Source organism: Oncorhynchus mykiss, chromosome 28 (genome assembly GCF_057628025.1).
Source record: "Oncorhynchus mykiss isolate SJ-2025 chromosome 28, ASM5762802v1, whole genome shotgun sequence".
NCBI lineage: Eukaryota > Metazoa > Chordata > Actinopteri > Salmoniformes > Salmonidae > Oncorhynchus > Oncorhynchus mykiss.
Window position 1 is genome coordinate 28,917,970 of NC_143049.1, and position 20,283 is coordinate 28,938,252.

Here is a 20,283-nt window from a genome sequence, read left to right on the forward strand (position 1 = left end):
AGTTCTGGGTTAAATTTCTGAGGAAAAGTCATTTGAAAGGTTGAGGAAATATACCACACAATTTTTGGGAGGATGACAGTCACATACTAATACTGTACATTTGCCTCATAGAAAGATTCAAGTGTTTGTTATTATTGATGTTGTATTGAGTGTTGGGTACACACCGAAAAAGGTTATATTGCTTGCTTCATACATGGCACCCCTAAAGGTTATATATAAAACCATTTCTACACTGAACCAAAATTGATTCCATTCCTTGGGTTCCATATAGAGTTCTATATGGAGCCAATTTAAGTACTATATAGAACCTTAAGCTCTGACATATACTGTATGAAGCAAGCATAGAACCCTTTTTGGTTCTATCCAGAATCTTTTTTTTCTAAGAGTGTACTGTATGTCAAACATTTTCATTCTGTATATGAAACATGCTGAAACATGAAACATAATCATGTGTATGATTCCATTGTTTTGGTTGTAACTTAGGTGATGAAGAGAAGAAAAGTAAGGGAGAGAATTGATATTCGCCTAGGTAGGTTACAGTTTCCACAAAAGAGAAAAACAAACTGTGAATGGAAATTCAATTGCCTTTTTCCAGTCATTTATCCTGCGTGTTTGCACAAGCAGTACAACTGTAAAGACTCCACTGATCTTACTCAGCTCTTGTTCCTGTTTAACCTGTTGCATAATTATTACTGGGCATAATTTTTTGTTCACCAACAACTACTGCCAACGGCACACTTACTGCAGGTAGTGTACTACTAAATGCTGAAGCAATGACTGTTAACCGTTGTGTTTTTCCTTAGGAAGGAAGTGAGACAGTTAAGACTTTCAGTTTAATGAAAGATGAAAGTGTTTTCCCAAATGACAAACATCCAGTCATTTAGGGCTGCCCCACATTTTTATTATTATGATTTTTTTAAAATACAACCATTTTGGGGGTTGCCTGTTTTGCATGTTATTTTGACATTAATACATGTCACATATCAGTCTGCAAACAATGTAAAAAAAATACAAATAATCTTTCAGTTAATAAAGTTGCATACAAGCCTGGTCTCTTTTTTTGCTTTCTTGAGTAAGGCAGCTTCAAAATGCAGGTGTCTCAGCCTAGCTCAGTGCTTTCTGTTGTGGTGGGGCAGCCAGTGGAAAATATGGGCAGTAGGGGTTGGTATTGTTCTCTAGTTGCGCCGTGATTGGCTCAGCGTTCTGTCATTCATGGGGACACTGTGTCACTGCAAAATCTAAGGGTAGAGCAAAAAAATTCAAGCCACTCGGGTGCTGCCACAGAGTTACATTAAAAGTGCCCATCCAAGTCAACTCAGGGTCATTGGCCACAGATAAAATGACGTCAAATCACGTTATATCTACAGTAGCTTTGATTGTACTGATCAACATCATACTTTCAAAATCTTAGCTAGCAAGATAGCAGTCATCATCATTAATCAAGTAGACAATTATTTTTCAATCCTTGTCATATGAAGAGAAATAATGAAGAGAAATTATAGTTAAAACTTTTTGGTGCTCATCAGCCATTGGACATAAACATTACACAAGTTGGAAATTGCAAATTCAATAATGAGTGGTTTGGAAGCATTGCCAAGCAATCACAAGCCTCCTATTCAGTGGAGTGGGTGTGTGGTCCCTAGTTTGGGTTTAAGGGGTCTCTTTTCCAAACTTAAAAGGATACATTTTCAACATTGGCCATGCTGTCAATCCAGCTTGACTTCTGCTGCGCTCAAAACAACTGGAAACTTGAAACTGGGAAATCTGACTTCAGTGGGTTCAAGACAACTGGGAACTCTGAAAAAAAAATGAGCTCTGACTGGGAAAATATGTTTTGAACCGTCATCCAAATCGAAATTGCATGCCGGGAACTTGGGCCATGTTCTAGAGCTCCGACCTGAAGATCACTGACGTCATCATGATTCGGTCTTGAAAGCACCATAAATCAGACAATGCCAGACTTTGATGACAAAATTTTCCCACGAAGGACCGTCGCGCCACCTTCCTGTTCAAGTGAACACAGCATAACAAGGTGAGTCCAAAAATGTCTTGTATGCTGCTGCATAAATTATTTAATATGCTAGGGAGATATGTATACTGTAGCTAAGAAAGTAATACTAAGTGTATGTTGTGATAGCTGTTAATAGCCTATGTGCCTCACCCTAATAATTTGGTCCCTTTTCCACTCTTAATTTCACCTACTGTTCTGACTTGGTGGTGCACATGTCGCCTATAGCCTGTTTTAGAGAAATGTCATCATCGAATATTGTAAGAGCTTTCATTGTCTGCTTATATGCACCCTTTATGTATCCTACGGTTCTGACTTGGTGTACAGGGAGAATATTGTAAGAACGGCCCATATTCTGAATCCTGTCGCTGTACATTTCAAAAGTGCTGAACAAATAGTTATATTGACTACATCCGTTCTAGCTCGCTCATTAATGTCTTGATCGAAATTACGGATTGCCTTTTATCCGCTCGTCATCCCCTTATGCCATAGTTTGTACATCTCAATTGTCAGTAGAAACCACACTTGTTTAAGCAAGTCAGCCATATCAGCTTTGTTTTTTTTAAGGCAGTAAATGAGGCTGAATTAACTGTTTCGCTGCCAGACAAGGCTGCCAGACATTTTGCACGCCCAGACAAGGCTCCGCATGTATGTGTGTGTGTGTGTGCATATAGTGCTCAAACTCAAATCCAAAATGAGGAGAGCAGAGTACTGGCAACTAGCCATAGTCCGTCAAATACTACCCAATATAATAAAACACAATTTCCCATCTTTCCCATGATGAGAATAGCTCCCATTGGCAAAGATAGTACTGACCATGTCTGGGCTTCTTAGGATTAAAGTACAGGTACTTTAAGTACTTATCTCATGATTTATTTCAAATGTCCTTGTATGGTCATCACATATCTGGGAATTCCATGTTTCCCTCTCCTATGCAGTGAGGTCCCCATCCCAACTCGGAATTCTCCCCAGCTGTGGTCATTGGGCCTAATGTCATTTATGATTTAGTAGAAACCAAACAAGAGATCCTCCCAGATTCAGGACTAGATGTATTCAAAAGCCATTTTGACACATTGAGCATCATAGAGTATATTTTAGTCATTCAGCAGATGCACTTATCCAGAGCAGTTAAGGTTGTGCCTTGATCAAGGGCACATCGACAGATTTTTCACCTAGTTGGCTTAGCGACTCAAACCAGTGACCAGAGTCGAGCGGTCCTATACGCTCACTACAATAGGTACGAAGGGCTCCGCAAATTACGCAAGGGCCCCGCATCCCCCTAGTGTTAAAGCGGGTGTCAATGTTTATAACTTCGATGAGAGGATGAAGCGGAACTATCCTTCTGGTCACGAAAAGAGAGAGAAGAAACACCATGAGAGTGAATTGCGGGAACAGAAGTGAGGTAAACTTGTGTTCTCTCCTCTCCAAGTTTGATTTCAGCAAATAACAGTAACGTTAAATTGATCTGCTGGCTTGCAGTGCATCTCTCTCTAGTCTGTCTGTTTTGCTAACCTAGTTTGGCAGTGCATCTCTTGGTCTTTCTGTGTCTTGCTTGCTTGCCAGCCACTTCCAGGGCTGTGTTCTGTGGCTTTGTGCCTGACAAAAGTGAGAGTGAAATACAACTATTTATTACGTTTGATAAACGCCAACGGTGTTTATAAACTGCAGCTCGGAGAAGATAATCACGTTGTGCGTGAACATGCATTTATATGCGCGTGCACGAAATTAAACTCGCGCTTTCCAGCAGCAACCTCTGGGGACCAGTCCAGACAATATATGGGCGTGATTGCACTCCTCATAGGCGAACATAATTTTAAAACAAGACAATGATTATCTAGTCTCCCAGTCAAGGTTTAGTTACAACTCTGGACTAATGCAAGACGAAAATTTTATATTTTATATTTCAAAATGTATAAAAGGAAATCTGGGGGAGCCAGTTTGAATGGGTCTGATGCAGCTGATAAAATATATAATATTGTTATCTATAATTTACAGGTGCTATGCTTAAGTCAGTAGAGTAGATGCTGGATCATCAGCCAGTACAAGCACAGACTCAGCTGATCCACATCCAACCTCAGCCAGTACTAACACAGACCCGGTACTGGCAGCTTCAGCAAGTACTAACACAGACCCAGTACAGGCAGCCTCAGCCAGTACTAACACAGATCCAGTACAGCCGTCTTCAGCCAGTACTAACACAGACCCAGTACAGGCAGCCTCAGCCAGTACTAACACAGATCCAGTACAGCCGTCTTCAGACAGTACTAACACAGATCCAGTACAGGCAGCCTCAGCCAGTACTAACACAGACCCAGTACAGCCGTCTTCAGCCAGTACTAACACAGACCCAAGTGAAGTACAGGCAGCTTCAAACAGTACTAGCACAAATAGAGGTGTCCAGCCAGCATCAGATACAAGCAGCTCAGACCCTAATAGAACAGTTGCTGCTCCACCAAATGACCCAGATTGGCCCCCAGTCTTAACAGACTTTATGAGGACTGAGTTAATGCGCAGAGGTCCATTCAAACCAGGACTGGGTTTTTCTTACCCTAAAGACAATTCTAGAAAAGGTTTCCATTCAGGCTTATTACAGAGACAGCTGTCAAACGGGGAAAAGATTACCAGGAGCTGGCTTTCATATTCAATCAAAAACAACGCTGTGTATTGTTTTCGCTGTAAGCTCTTTTCTACAAAAGACTACAAAATAATAAAGGAAGGTGTGAATGACTGGTGAAATATCAACGGCATTCTGAAACACCGTGAGGATAGTCCTGAACACACAAACAATATGATTAAGTGGAGAGAACTTGATCTGTGCCTAAGTCGGGGAGATACTCTTTACCAGATACAAATGACAATTTTGGAGGCTGAAAGAAAGAGATGGTGGGATGTCCTTACACGTTTAATAAGTATCACCCAGTCTCTGGCTGACAGAAACCTAGCATTAAGGGGTTCATCAGATAAACTCTTCCAACCAGGTAATGGAAACTTCATAAAAGAGGTTGAATTACTGGCAAAATTTGACCCTGTTATGGAAAATCATCTCAGCAAAATTAAAGATAGAGAGACACATGCTCATTGCCTTGGTAAGCTGATACAGATTGTGAGCAATAGTGACTCAAGGAAGAGACTCAACGTACTTCTCCATTATCTTGGACTGTACACCTGACATGAGTCACCAGGAGCAAATGTCCATTATTCTGAGAAGCGTGGCTTGAAAGGGAAAGTCAGAGATCAAGAAGCCCTTCCTCTGCTTTGTGAATGTTGAGGTTACAACAGGCTTGAATCTGTCATCTTAGATAAGATGAACGAGCTGAAGATTCCATTTGAAGATTGCAGAGGGCAAGTTTATGATAATGGGGCCAACATGAAGGGCACGCACCAAGGAGTAAAGCCAGACTGCTCAAAAAAAATCCCAGAGTCATGTTTGTCCCATGTGGAGAAGATACTCTAAATCTTGTCATTGCAGATGCTGCCAAATCTTCAAAAGATGCAGTTGGGTTTTTTGGGCATGTGGAAAAGCTCTTCACCTTCTTTTCAGCTGGCACAAAAAGATGGAGTGTTTTGACGAAACACGTGAACATACAGTGCCTTGCGAAATAATTTTTTTCCTGTTTTCTCAGACTTTGAGTTCCCATTCAGTTTCCATTGGTAGACTTACATACAGTGCCTTGCGAAAGTATTCGGCCCCCTTGAACTTTGCGAACTTTTGCCACATTTCAGGCTTCAAACATAAATATATAAAACTGTATTTTTTTGTGAAGAATCAACAACAAGTGGGACACAATCATGAAGTGGAACGACATTTATTGGATATTTCAAACTTTTTTAACAAATCAAAAACTGAAAAATTGGGCGTGCAAAATTATTCAGCCCCTTTACTTTCAGTGCAGCAAACTCTCTCCAGAAGTTCAGTGAGGATCTCTGAATGATCCAATGTTGACCTAAATGACTAATGAGGATAAATACAATCCACCTGTGTGTAATCAAGTCTCCGTATAAATGCACCTGCACTGTGATAGTCTCAGAGGTCCGTTAAAAGCGCAGAGAGCATCATGAAGAACAAGGAACACACCAGGCAGGTCCGAGATACTGTTGTGAAGAAGTTTAAAGCCGGATTTGGATACAAAAAGATTTCCCAAGCTTTAAACATCCCAAGGAGCACTGTGCAAGCGATAATATTGAAATGGAAGGAGTATCAGACCACTGCAAATCTACCAAGACCTGGCCGTCCCTCTAAACTTTCAGCTCATACAAGGAGAAGACTGATCAGAGATGCAGCCAAGAGGCCCATGATCACTCTGGATGAACTGCAGAGATCTACAGCTGAGGTGGGAGACTCTGTCCATAGGACAACAATCAGTCGTATATTGCACAAATATGGCCTTTATGGAAGAGTGGCAAGAAGAAAGCCATTTCTTAAAGATATCCATAAAAAGTGTAGTTTAAAGTTTGCCACAAGCCACCTGGGAGACACACCAAACATGTGGAAGAAGGTGCTCTGGTCAGATGAAACCAAAATTGAACTTTTTGGCAACAATGCAAAACGTTATGTTTGGCGTAAAAGCAACACAGCTGAACACACCATCCCCACTGTCAAACATGGTGGTGGCAGCATCATGGTTTGGGCCTGCTTTTCTTCAGCAGGGACAGGGAAGATGGTTAAAATTGATGGGAAGATGGATGGAGCCAAATACAGGACCATTCTGGAAGAAAACCTGATGGAGTCTGCAAAAGACCTGAGACTGGGACGGAGATTTGTCTTCCAACAAGACAATGATCCAAAACATAAAGAAAAATCTACAATGGAATGGTTCAAAAATAAACATATCCAGGTGTTAGAATGGCCAAGTCAAAGTCCAGACCTGAATCCAATCGAGAATCTGTGGAAAGAACTGAAAACTGCTGTTCACAAATGCTCTCCATCCAACCTCACTGAGCTCGAGCTGTTTTGCAAGGAGGAATGGGAAAAAATGTCAGTCTCTCGATGTGCAAAACTGATAGAGACATACCCCAAGCGACTTACAGCTGTAATCGCAGCAAAAGGTGGCGCTACAAAGTATTAATTTAAGGGGGCTGAATAATTTTGCACGCCCAATTTTTCAGTTTTTGATTTGTTAAAAAAGTTTGAAATATCCAATAAATGTCGTTCCACTTCATGATTGTGTCCCACTTGTTGTTGATTCTTCACAAAAAAATACAGTTTTATATCTTTATGTTTGAAGCCTGAAATGTGGCAAAAGGTCGCAAAGTTCAAGGGGGCCGAAAACTTTCGCAAGGCACTGTAACTATGAACTCATGAAGTGACACTGGGAGAGTAGGCTCCAAAGTGTTCATGCAATCAGGTATCAGGTTTCTGAGGTTCGGGAGGCATTACTGGAAGCCAGACAGACGATCAACGATCCTGTGGCCAAAGTGGAGGCACAAGCACTTGCAAGATCTTGCAGAGGAAGTTGGGTCCTACCGCTTCTTGATTTGTCGTATGGTGTGAGATACTGACATTGACAAACAAGGTGAACAAGCTCCTCCAATCCGCCTCAATGCAGTTTGATATCGTAGTGAATTTAATCTCAAATGCAAAGTCCTCCCTCACTACATACCGGGAAACTGGATTCTCTGAGGCCCAAACAACAGCCAAAAGCTGGAGACTTACATCTCCCTATCTAGCTTTAACCATCAGCTGTCAGAGCAGCTTACCGATCACTGTACCTGTATACATCCAATCTGTAAATAGCACACCCAACTACCTCATCCCCATATTGTTATTTATCTTCTTGCTCTTTTGCACCTCAGTATCTCTACTTGCGCATCATCATCTGCACATCTATCACTCCAGTGTTAATGCTAAATTGTAATTATTTTGCCTCTGGCCTATTTATTGCCTTACCTCCATACTCTTCTACATTTGCACACTGTACATAGATTTTTTTTCTATTGTGTTATTGACTGTACGTTTGTTTATGTGTAACTCTGTGTTTTTGTCGCTCTGCTTTGCTTTATCTTGGCCAAGTCGCAGTTGTAAATGAGAACTTGTTCTCAACTGGTCTACCTGGTTAAATAAAGGTGAAATAAAACAAAATAATAAAAAAGGAAGAGGGTTAGGGTTACGCTTAGCTACAATGCTACAATTGTCAACAACTGGTGTCTCCAACGCGACCACTAGATGGCGCTGTATGCCTATTCCATCTAGCCACAACGGTAGAAACGTAAACAAACCATCTGTGGCGAAACCTGATTTTTTTTCATCCAGTAAGTGTCTTTTGACCAATCACATCAGATCGTTTTACAACAGCTCTTTTTCAGAGCTGATCTGATTGGTCAAAAGAACAATTAGTGAAAAAAATATCTGGTTTCGGCTGCCTGTCTAAACGCAGCAATATGGGCCCAGAACTTGATAGAGCATCTGACCAATTACACAATACTTTCCTTCTGTGTTAACCGAGATTACCTCATTGGTCAAGGAAATAATGCAGAAAGTAGCCTATTAATCATACATGATGTGACACAGAAAGGGAATCCTACCATCTAGTGGTGATTTATAAACAGCTGTACAGGAGAACCACTGAATCGATGTTGGTCATAATGGGGGCACTAGAGTTCATACAGCACTGTCTCCTTATATGGCTGGTTCAATGACATGCTGTGGGTGAATGACAGTAGGCTTGTTCGACATAGCAGGCGACAGTAACCCTGCATCACATATAACTAACTACTCATTATTATTTGTAGTTCACCCATGATACATTACGGGTTTGATGCTCTCGAACACCGCCATACAGTAATAGTATGACACTCCTCCCTGCTCTATTGCCACGTTCACGACAACTCGGAACTGCAACTCAAAGCAAGGACTGACACAATTTATTTTTGGGGGAGGTAATTCCGTTGTAGATGCCGTAAACTCGGGACCTCTGAGTTTAAATGCACGTTTTTGGCATAGAGCTTCCTATTGGTTGATTCTGACACTTCCCAAGTGGGGAAATCGGGGAAAATGTTCTACAACGCGTAAGCAAGTCGGAAGGTCTGAGTTTCCGACATGACCTGAACGCGACACAAAGATGAGCCCAGAGTTTCCCACTTGGAAAGTATCAGAGGCAACAAATAGGAAGCTCTACGCAAATGTTTAACTTGGAGGTCCCGAGTTTCCGAGTTGCCTTGAAAGCACAATAAATCCTGGCCCTTGTTCAGTTGCCAAACATTGCAGATAGATAGATTCCACAAAAAGAGCCAAAGTGATTCATATTCTACATGTCAGAGAGGCAAGTTTATTCTACATAGCCTATTTCTATCTGAACGTTCCAAAACGTTGCGTCCTGCTGAATGCTACCCAGCTACAGCAATCTTGTTTCGTCATTTCATACCATCTATACACACACGCACGGACGTACACACACCGGAAACACAGACGGAGAGCGAGAGAGAGAGAGAGAGAGAGAGAGAGAGAGAGAGAGGGGGGGGGGGGGGGGTTGGTAGGAGGAGAGAGATATGACGTTAAAAGACAAGAAGAGACTATTGAAAAAAACATCAGGTTACAATTATCAGATTAATTAATCCCCCATAGCTGATTTCAAAACAGGCATTTCGGGGAAACAAAGCCACAAATGAATAGTCATTACAATTATAGCTTGTATTTTAGGTACCATATTCTTTTAAAATATGGAAAGGCAGCTTTATGATTAGGCAATTTAAAATCCATTCCGTTCGCATCATTGGCTATGTGAAAACAATGTAAGTTATCAGCTTCACTATTGTAAGCAAACTAGTTTTGTTTACATTTCCTCCTGCATGTAGATATGCGGATATCCTTATAGTAATTTTGCCTAAATCTGTCGTGCAACCAGTTTTACGCTTTTTCCCAAATTCAGGTAGGTTCCTCCACGTTTCGTTCCGTTTGCTTGCGTTTAAGAAATAATCTGCGTTTCGATGTGGAGTCATTTTGGGTAAATATGTCGGCCAACCAGTTTTACGCGTATTTTTCCAATTCAGTTTCTCAGCCAAGGTGTAGCATAGCCTGTAATATATGTCCTTACAACGACCAACGCCTCTTGCACACAGGCTGGGTTTCGACATCACGGGGGGATATTTATATCTCGGGATATGCTGCTCCCCTTGAAATGCACTTGTCGTTATTGCACTTGGCGCTTTGGTATCGCACGATGACGTCAAGGTTAGTATAGGGCGTCATTGCCTGTGCAATGGTGTGCTATATCGACTGAGCAGGCGTCAGTCGCCAATTACTCCAACATTTTGTATCTGTACGCGGTGGAATATATAATTTCTTAGAAACTAGTGCGGGGACTTGAGTGTAAGTACAGAATGCTTCTGTCAGTAATGTACAATTTGCTTGCCTTGTATCACAATTGTCTGCCTGTCTATTGACCTATCACACTTTAATGGTGTTACTCTCTTATGCTGCCAATACAGTATCTACCATCATAACCTACTACTACAGTATACTGTAGTCAATGTTTCTGTAGAGATCTTGTTTCATTGTACAGTAGTTATTCACGTTTTAGTTAGAAAAAGTAGGTTGTGTCTACTTAAAGCAGATCAGCTGTTCAGATTTCCTGTCTGGCAACAATGTAGGGTATTCTACAATATGCTATAGTTTCTCACGGTTATTGGCTATTTCAGACAGGGTCACTTGTGATCAACAACTACCTGACAAGATACTTGATGAAAGCATGGAGGTCCCCACCTGGCTGACGTTTGGGCTGTGGGGACATGTATGGGGATCAATTTATGCCTCTGTATTTAGTTACAAACCGTCAGCGATTTTGACACAGAGCCAGGCAAGGGTTGTCATTAGTTACCACAGCCACAAAGTCAAAATGGTTTCTATCGTGAAAAATTCATAAAAACAAACAAACAAATTTGATTTTTGGTCTTAATTTGAGGTTAGGGTTAGGCATACGGTTAACAGTGTGGTTAGGGTTAGGTATAAAATCAGTTTTGAAGAAGAGCCATTGTAGAAATAGGCGAGGTTTAACCAGATTTACGACTTTATGACTGTGGTAGCTAGTGGCGACGCAAACGTGATCTTAAGAGTTGAGTATACTTTCCAGAAGTAGCCTATGAATGGTTGGTCCACACTTGTTTGCTGAAGGTGAGGTTCGTTTTATTCAACCGTTTCGTTTCATTCAACCGTTTTCTCAAGGGCACGAGGAGGAATGCTTCACAATTTCGAAGAAACAACACAGTATTTCGAAACGGACATGTTATTCTTAGTAGGGCAGGGGTCAGTTTATTTTTGGCAGCAGAATGTATGAGAGTTGTTCTATGAAAAAGAACTAGAAATACTGCAACATTTCAAGTAACAGTGAAGAATGCATTTTGCCATACAGTTTCGCTTCTCTCCAAAATGCCTTGCAAAATAAATCCTTGCATGAAATATGGTCGCTCCAGTCTTAAGTAATGTCACGTGAACAGAATGTCATTCTGGCCCTTACAAAATATTTCCGTTTTGAAACTGCAGTAAACGTGCAGTAACTGCAGTCAACTGTGGTATTTTGGACACAGTCATTGCAGAATAACTGCAGTGCACAGCAGGGGGTCCACTACAACAAAGGTAGGACCTGGAGACCACATAAATTAGTGTGACTGGTCTATTGGGGGGGGGCATTAGTAGGTTGTATATGAGCTGACCCATGACCTCAATGTGATAATGCAACTAAATCAACAAATATTCCAAACTGTTGCAAGGCAGCCAGCCGGTGGTAAATACATGGGTCCTGGCCTGAGATAAGATAGTACAGAAGCAGGTGTTGACATATTTGGGTATACAGTATCTACAGTTGGTGATACCATATCTGCACTGTACAGTACAGTAAAAAAGACCCCATAAATGCTTTAACAGCTCTGTTCTAAACATGCCAAAAACCAAGTCAAATACAAAGTTCAGGTTACGGTCTGTTGCTGCGGGCTCTAGAAGTTAACTACTTTATACCCAAAACGGTGCCAATCATACACTGGTATTGTAGATTTCAAGTCAGGATTTCTCCCTTTTTGCTCACTGCTCACAGGCCTACAGGTACAGGAGCAGAATATCAGTCGAACTCCTATTGACATGATTCAGTGCATGATGTAGGCAAAAGTCTGACTTACTCTACTGTACGGGTGTATATTTCACATTCGTGATTTGCTTCTCTACTATGAACTGTGTGTTTTTCTCTCTCTCAGTAACGAGTGGTAATGGCGAGCTTCTCTCCGCTGGTCCTGTCCATCGCTGCCACCAGCTTTGTGACGTTCCAGTGTCTGTTCCATTTTGTCAGTCCCTGTATCTCTGCTCGGTTCTGTCCTGGGTACCGCCGTCTCAGCCCTAAACACACCGTAGAGTGGAACTCCAGGTACATCATCAGGAGACGGAGAAGTTATATTTTGGTGTTATTCAATCATGTAATTCAAAGCTCCTATCAGAACACATATTGGATTATCATTTTCCCAGTCAAAGTACATTTCTGAGCATAGACCCTTTCAAATATCCTTGTTTAGCATTTTCCCATGTCATGGAATCCCACAGCTGCCACCAAATGTCAACTTTAAGTTAGTATGCTTTTATGAGTATGTGTGTCTGTTTTTTTGTGATATTTTTCTAGAACTGTGTCTACATTTCACGCCTTGATAGTGGGCCTTTTTTGTCTCTACATATTACTATTTGATGATGCCGTCAATGAAGACCCAGTCTGGTAAGATTCTCCCTGACTGCAAAGTGTGCAATTCTTGATATAATCTTATATTTGGAACATTTATCTATATTTTAAACATGTGCTTTGTGCTTTCTTACCAATAGGGGAGATCCGTCACTGGTGAAAATAAATGTGGCCATAACCTGTGGCTACCTCCTATCAGGTGGGTCTCCACTTCAAACATGTCTAACACTTGTATTACTTTTCATATTTCCATGGATTATGTTGACCCATACAGTGAGCTATCTCCCTTGTCTGTCTTGCAGATATGCTGCTCATATGTTACTATTGGCGGGCGATAGGGGACAAGTTTTTTGTAATCCACCACCTGGCAGCACTGTATGCTTACTACTATGTACTGGTGAGTTCCTTACTGACCCAGAGCAGAATGTGCAGGCAAGATGGGGAAGGGACAAGGGCCAAGGATGAACAGCCATGTAGTTTGATGGGATTGGTTAGAATAGATAACAAAGTGCTTGTCAGGGATGAAATAGTTTGGTTCCACTTTACATTCAGTGTCCCTAATATGTGTAGACCTATATTTGGAACACTTTGATTTACAGTGTTGTTATTGACCTATAAATACACTGCTATAAGTGTTATTACTCAGTTGTTTTGCTGTACTTACTAGGGTTATTACGCAGTAATAGAACACTGTAAACCAGGGGTAGGCAAGTAGATTCAGCCGCGGGCCTATTTTTGTCGGAGCGAATGGTCGACAAAATTTGTACACTGCAAATTGACCACAACTAAGCCCAAAAAGAGATTGTATTTAAGAAATAACAATAATTTCATACCTTGATTACATTGAGACACGATTACGCATCTCTTTTTTATTTATGGAAATACTGTTTCCAACCCCTGCTGTTGCCGACCCCTGCTGTACACTAAAGCGTTACCCTCCCTTCTTCGGGAAGGTACAGTGTAAGCAAGCGCATATATTGTTCGAAAGGAGTTACAGTTGTAAAACAGTTTTGATATATGGCTTGCAGTTGACGCACCACCAAAAGCTAGACAACCATGTGATGTAGATGTTCACTCTTGGTCCTGTCCTGTGAATCTATTCTGGGCCGTCAGGCTCAGTAGCTGCTTAGACTAACAATGATAATGATCAGGATGGGGACCATTTTTTGCATGGAATACGATGATGAGTTGTTGTGCCCATTTCAAAGCCACAGATTCAGACCAGTCCCGGACTAGAATACATGCTCAATGGAGAATATCCATTGAATATATTTTTTTTGTTGTCCCAGACTAGGATTAATCTGTGTCCAGGAAACCAGACTGTAGAGTTTCTGTGCATAATGTATTCTCTTACTTCTCTCAGTCTGTGATGGTGATTGGTGCATGCTGCCTTTAGGTTGTTTTTGACCTTTTGAGCCTATACCCTAGACCCTATATATCACTACAAAGACAGGGTCTTCCTCTTATTTCATTTTTTTAAATTACCACTGACTTTTCTCAGTAAAATGTACTGGATCATTTCCAGTCCCTTTTTGGGGTAATTTTAGACTGGATTGTAGGGTAAATGTTTAGAAATGTATATTTAGATAATAACTTAATAACAGCATCCACATAGTTAGTCCATATCTTTTTTATTTTCTCTAGAATGCTTTTTAAAATATTCTTCAATGTTGGGATGGGGGCTTTTAATGGTGCCAGTTATCACTAGTTGCATATTTCTTCTGTTTAGGTATTTATGTCCATGTCTTTCCTCCACTTACATGTGTGATCAATGAACACAGTCTTGTGTCTCTAACCTGCTAACAATACAGAACATGCAAAAAATGTCCGAAACAAAGAACAGGCCTGTGTCAAATGGCTATAGAAGGGGTCCCTTCCTTCCTATCTTGTCTGTAGTGGATTCTGTTGTGATACATAGAGCACATGTTGCCTAGTAACAGTATGGATTTACCAGTACATAGCGGTACGAGCATGCACTGCTGGATTGTCACCACCAATTTTTGAACACATTTTGAACATTTCTATGTGACCCAAGTTTATTAACTGTGTCATAACCCCAGTAAGTACACCTAGATGTTTTATTTTTTTGGGATCGTACGGTAGGTTTACGATCATGATGTATCATGAATTCACATATTATGGAAAGTACTTCTCTTGCCATTATTTTCTTTGCACTTTGTTCTGTCTCTCTCTTTTAGAGCATAGGAATGTTGCCTTATTTTGCTAACTTCCGTCTGGTCGCAGAGCTTTCCACTCCTTGTGTGAACCAGCGGTAGGTAACCTCTGTGCCAAATAGAATCACGCACACACAAACAGAATGTTTACTGGGAAGTAGAGGGAATCTCATAAAATACACATTTATTTGTCCTTACAGTATTTGCCAAGTGGCTGTTGTCATTGGTAGTAGTGCATTCAACCGTTTCAGAAACACTATTGACCGTTAATGTGTAACTACTTATAGTAGTTTTCAGTCACATACTTTTCCAATTGTATACTATTATCCTGATTTAATCCAACAAAGACAAAATACAGATTCAATGTTAAACATTTACATTTAAATTTGAATCATTTAGCTTACGCTCTTATCCAGAGTGAATTACAGTTAGTGCATTCATTTTAATATAGCTGGGTGGGACAACCACATATCACAGTCAAAGTAAGTATATTTTTCCTCATAGTAGCTATCAGCAAAGTCAGTGATTAGTAGAAAAGGAGTCAAGTGTGAGTGTTAGTTTAACAGGTAGGATTCCAGACGTTTTCAGAAGATGGGCAGGGACTCTGCTGTCCTAGCGTCAGGGGGAAGCTTGTTCCACCATTGGGGTGCCAGGAAAGAGTCCTCCCGTAGGGTTGGGAGAGCCAAGAGGCCAGAGGTGGCAGAACGGATTGCTCGGGTTAGGGTGTAGTGTTTGAGCATAGGCTTGAAGGTAGGGAGGGGCAGTTCCCTAAGGAATTGTACTTAAAACCTTTAAGTTCTTGGTATACTGTAGATATGTCTTAAGAGCCACCTTTCTGGAACAATGCCAGTTGATATCCATGACTCCATTACAATTGAATTCTACAACTGCTATCTCACTCTGTAACTATACTAACTGTATCTATCTTTCAGCTGGTTCTTTGAAGTGCTTGGTTACCCAAAGAAATCATTACCAAATATGGTCAACGGAATTGCCATGACGCTATCCTTCTTCCTGGTGAGGATAGCGGTCATGCCAATGTATTACAGCCGGATGTACGCCGTGTACGGGACAGAACCTTTCTACCGGGTGACTTTTGGTGGCCGTTGTGCATGGATGGGCCCCAGTTTCTGTCTAGACATTATGAACGTCATGTGGATGCATAAAATGGCCCGTGGCTGCATTAGCGTCCTGCGCTCTCCCGGAAAGGTAAAAGTGGAAAAACTACAGAATGGGAAAGTGCACTGAGAGGTTGCACAAGGCTATGGTGGAGTTATTTTATTGTATGTCTGGTTCAAATGGTTCATGGACATTTTTGGATCAAATGGTTCATGGACTGGAAATGTCTTGAGACTCCCTAGGATCCCATGACCAGCCCTAGGTAAATTGTGTACCACTATACTTATTTGCCCAGAACACTGCCAATTGAACAAGCTCTACAGTCCTCCAAAATGATGGGAGGGGACATGGTAAAGGCCATTGGATTGCGTCTTCTCTTGATCCTTACAGATGGAGGAAGTGGATGGAAACAAACAGACAATACTCTAAAGCACAGGTCCTCTTTTCTGTTGGACCCTTGGATTGTAAATTGTATGTATGTCCACCCAAAGGTGTCTTGTGTGTATTGCCACAATTACATGAACTGACATGGAAGAGAATGTTAAAGGAACTCACATAGTTTTGTAATGTTTATGAAGCCATATAGATGGCTCTTGTACAAATATCATGAGATATTGTACAAAAATAAAATCCTTACTTGAAATCTGTGTTTTCACCAGCATTAGGATGTAAAAGAAGTATATTGTCAGACTACTGAAGTCTATGCTCAGGAGCCTGCTCATGCAGTAGGCCTAGGAAATATTAGTCATGCACATAAAGTATCAGGGTAGATTTAGACAAAGCACAGCAAACAAATGCCAGAATGTATTGTAATTTTATCTCTAGAAGTGACCTTACTGAGTGTGATTCATGATAACAGCAATAAAAGTGCACTTATGTCTAACCGACACACCCACACTATAACTTCACACAAGCATCTCCACACAGTTCACAAATTACAAATCAAACTTCAGAAGCCAAGCTTCATAATGTAATGTGAAAAATGTAATTAAAGGGATACTGCAAGATTCTCGCATTTAATCCCGTTTTCTTGTTACCCAGAGTCTGATGAACGTGTATGTCTGCATGCAGTATGAAGTTAGAATAGCAATGCTACTGTACCTTTAGACTTCCAGTCCTTGTGCTATCGCTATTTAACGTTGGCTAGCTAAACTACCGCTATTTCCCTCATGCTGTGTGCAGAGACATAAAAATGGTATCCGCAAGTTCATCTGACTCCGGCTCCGGGTAAGCAGAACATGGCCTTAAATGCAAGAATCTTGCATTATGCCTTTCAGGTTTCCCTGTTGGATCTCTGGGTGAGAATATGCAAGCTATTGTGACATTTACAGCTATGTTAGTTATAATATTTCATTTAGAAATATATATTTTAATAATGTACTCTTTGAGTTAGTTGAAGTGAATGATTTATTAACTTCATTTTCATACTTGCTTTGATTGTCTTCAGACAGTTGTCAGCAGACAACACGACAACACTTGTCTGCTGCTGCTCTCTTGTGGAGACAATGCGGGACTGCAAACATCCCCTCAAAAGGAGGATACAGTGGTCAATGAGTTTTGAGGAATATTAATAAAAAAATGATTGATGTTAAAACCTTGGTTTGGCATCATTTGGTCATCACATTGTTTTCTAAAAGTCCCATACCTTTGGCTACTTTGGCCACCATTATTACCTCTGGCTCTTAAAGTATAGATAAAAATGTACAACTATGGATGTAAAAACGTACAATTATTCTTGTTTTTGATTTTATTTCACCTTTATTTAACCAGGTAGGCCAGTTGAGAACAAGTTCTCATTTACAACTGCGACCTGGCCAAGATAAAGCAAAGCAGTGCGACACAAACAACAACACAGAGTTACACATGGAATAAACAAACAGAGTTAATAAGTCAATAGAGAAGTCTATATACAGTGTGTGAAAATGAAGTAAGATTAGGGAGGTAAGGCAATAAAGTGGCGAAATAATTACAATTTAGCAAATAAAAACGAGTGATAGATGTGCAGAAGATGAATGTGCAAGTAGAGATACTGGGGTAGAAAGGAGAAAATAATTTAAAGAATAACAATATGCGGATGAGGTAGTTGGATGGGCTATTTACATATGGGCTATGTACAGGTGCAATGATCTGTAAGTTGCTCTGATAGCTGATGCTTAAAGTTAGTAAGAGAGATATGAGTCTCCAGCATCAGTGATTTTTGCAATTCGTTCCAGTCATTGGCAGCAGAGAACTGGAAGGAAAGATGGCCAAAGGAGGAATTGGATTTGGGGGTGATGTTTGGCAGCATGAGTGAAGGATGATTTGTTGAGAAATAGGAAGCCGGTTCTTGATTTAATTTTGAATTGGAGATGCTTAATATGAGTCTGGAAGGAGAGTTTACTGTCTAACCAGACACCTAGGTATTTGTAGTTGTCCACATATTCTAAGTCCGAACCGTCCAGAGTAGTGATGTTAGGTGGGCGGGCAGGTGTGGGCAGCGATCGGTTGAAAAGCATGCATTTAGTTTTATTTGCATTTAAGAGCAGTTGGAGACCACAAAGGAGAGTGGTACGACATTGAAGCTCGTCTGGAGGTTAGTTAACACAGTGTCCAAAGAAAGGTCAGAAGTATACATAAGGGTGTCGTCTGTGTAGAGGTGGATCAGAGAATCGCCAGCCGCAAGAGCGACGTCATTGATTTATACAGAGAAAAGAGTCGGCCCGAAAATTGAACCCTGTGGCACCCCCATAGAGACTGCCAGAGGTCTGGACAACAGGCCCTCCGATTTGACACACTGAACTCTGTCTGAGAAGTTGTTGGTGAACCAGGCGAGGCAGTCATTTGAGAAACCAAGGCTGTTGAGTCTGCAGATAAGAATGCGGTGGTTGACAGTCGAAAGCCTTGGACAGGTCGATGAATACGGCTGCACAGTATTGTCTTTTGTCGATGGCGGTTATGATATCATTTAGGATCTTGAGCGTGGCTGAGGTGCACCCATGACCAGCTCGGACACCAGATTGCATAGCAGAGAAGGTACGTGGAATTCGAAATGGTCGGTGATCTGTTTGTTAACTTGGCTTTCGAAGACCTTAGATAGGCAAGGTAGGATAGATATAGGTCTGTAGCAGTTTGGGTCTAGAGTGTCTCCCCCTTTGAAGAGGGGGATGACCACGGCAGCTTTCCAATCTTTGGGGATCTCAGACGATACGAAAGAGAGGTTGAACAGGCTAGTAATATGGGTTGCAACAATTGCAATGGATAATTTTAGAAAGAGATTGTTTAGCCCAGCTAATTTGTAGGTGTCTAGATTTTGCAGCTCTTTCAGAACATCAGCTATCTGGATTTGGGTGATGGAGAAATGGGGGAGGTTCGGGTAAGTTGCTGTGGGGGGTGCAGAGCTGCTGTCCGGGATAGGTCTAGCCAGGTGGAAAGCATGGCCAGCCGTAGAAAATTGCTTATTGAAATTCTCGATTATCGTAGATTTATCGGTGGTGACAGTGTTTCCTAGCCTCAGTGCAGTGGGCAGCTGGGAGGAGGTGCTCTTATTCTCCATGGACTTTAGTGTCCCATAACTTTTTGGAGTTTGTGCTACAGGATGCATATTTCTGTTTGAAAAAGCTAGCCTTTGTTTTCCTAAATGCCTGTGTATATTGGTTCCTAACTTCCCTGAAAAGTTGCATATCGTGGGGGCTATTCGATGCTAATGCAGTATGCCACAGGATGTTTTTGTGCTGGTCAAGGGCAGTCAGGTCTGGAGTGAACCAAGGGTTATATCTGTTCTACATTTTTTTAACGGGGCATGCTTATTTAAGATGGTGAGGAAAGTACTTTTAAAGACTAACCAGGCATCCTCTACTGACGGAATTAAGTCAATATCTTTCCAGGATACCCGGGCCAGGTCGATTAGAAAGGCCTGCTCGCTGAAGTGTTTTAGGGAGCGTTTGACTGTGATGAGGGGTGGTCATTTGACCGCGGACCCATTACGGAAGCAGGCAATGAGGCAGTGATCGCTGAGATCCTGGTTGAAGACAGCAGGTTGGTCAGGATGATATCTATGAGGGTGCCCTAGTTTACAGATTTGGGTTGTACCTGGTAGGTTCCATGATAATTGGTGAAATTGAGGGCATCTAGTTTAGATTGTAGGACGGCCGGGGTGTTAAGCATATCCCAGTTTAGATCACCTAACAGTACAAACTCGGAAGATAAATCGGGGGCAATTAATTACCATATGGTGCCCAGGGCGCAGCTGGGGGGTGTCTGTAACAAGCGGCAACGGTGAGAGACTTATTTCTGGAAAGGTGGATTTTTAAAAGTAGTACTTAAACTGTTTGGGCACAGACCTGGATAGCATGAC

General features: G+C 41.3%; 1 protein-coding gene across 5 annotated transcripts; it reads left to right on the top strand.

The window, feature by feature from the left end:
* Window positions 1-9,430: 9,430 nt before the first annotated feature.
* Window positions 9,431-17,544, top strand: LOC110508844 (TLC domain-containing protein 4-B). Of its 5 annotated transcripts, none has more exons than XM_021589695.3 (7): window positions 9,431-9,736; window positions 12,188-12,354; window positions 12,604-12,693; window positions 12,798-12,856; window positions 12,960-13,054; window positions 14,856-14,929; window positions 15,764-17,544. In XM_021589695.3, exons 2-7 carry the CDS (start codon window positions 12,200-12,202, stop codon window positions 16,077-16,079), a joined length of 789 nt encoding a protein of 262 aa, XP_021445370.1. In that variant the 5' UTR covers window positions 9,431-9,736; window positions 12,188-12,199; the 3' UTR covers window positions 16,080-17,544. The 5 variants fall into 5 exon arrangements, with proteins under 5 accessions (XP_021445370.1, XP_021445368.1, XP_021445369.1 ...); XM_021589693.3 differs by having other exon boundaries at window positions 9,433-10,313; XM_021589694.3 differs by having other exon boundaries at window positions 9,520-10,175.
* The last annotated feature ends 2,739 nt before the right edge of the window (window positions 17,545-20,283 follow it).

Bases quoted from the DNA above. Each gene is read 5' to 3' on its own strand.
- LOC110508844 (XM_021589695.3), top strand. From the start codon at position 12,200: ATGGCGAGCTTCTCTCCGCTGGTCCTGTCCATCGCTGCCACCAGCTTT. The intron at 12,694-12,797 runs GTAAGATTCTCC...TCTTACCAATAG, and splicing joins GTCAATGAAGACCCAGTCTG to GGGAGATCCGTCACTGGTGA. The intron at 13,055-14,855 runs GTGAGTTCCTTA...TCTCTCTTTTAG, and splicing joins ATGCTTACTACTATGTACTG to AGCATAGGAATGTTGCCTTA.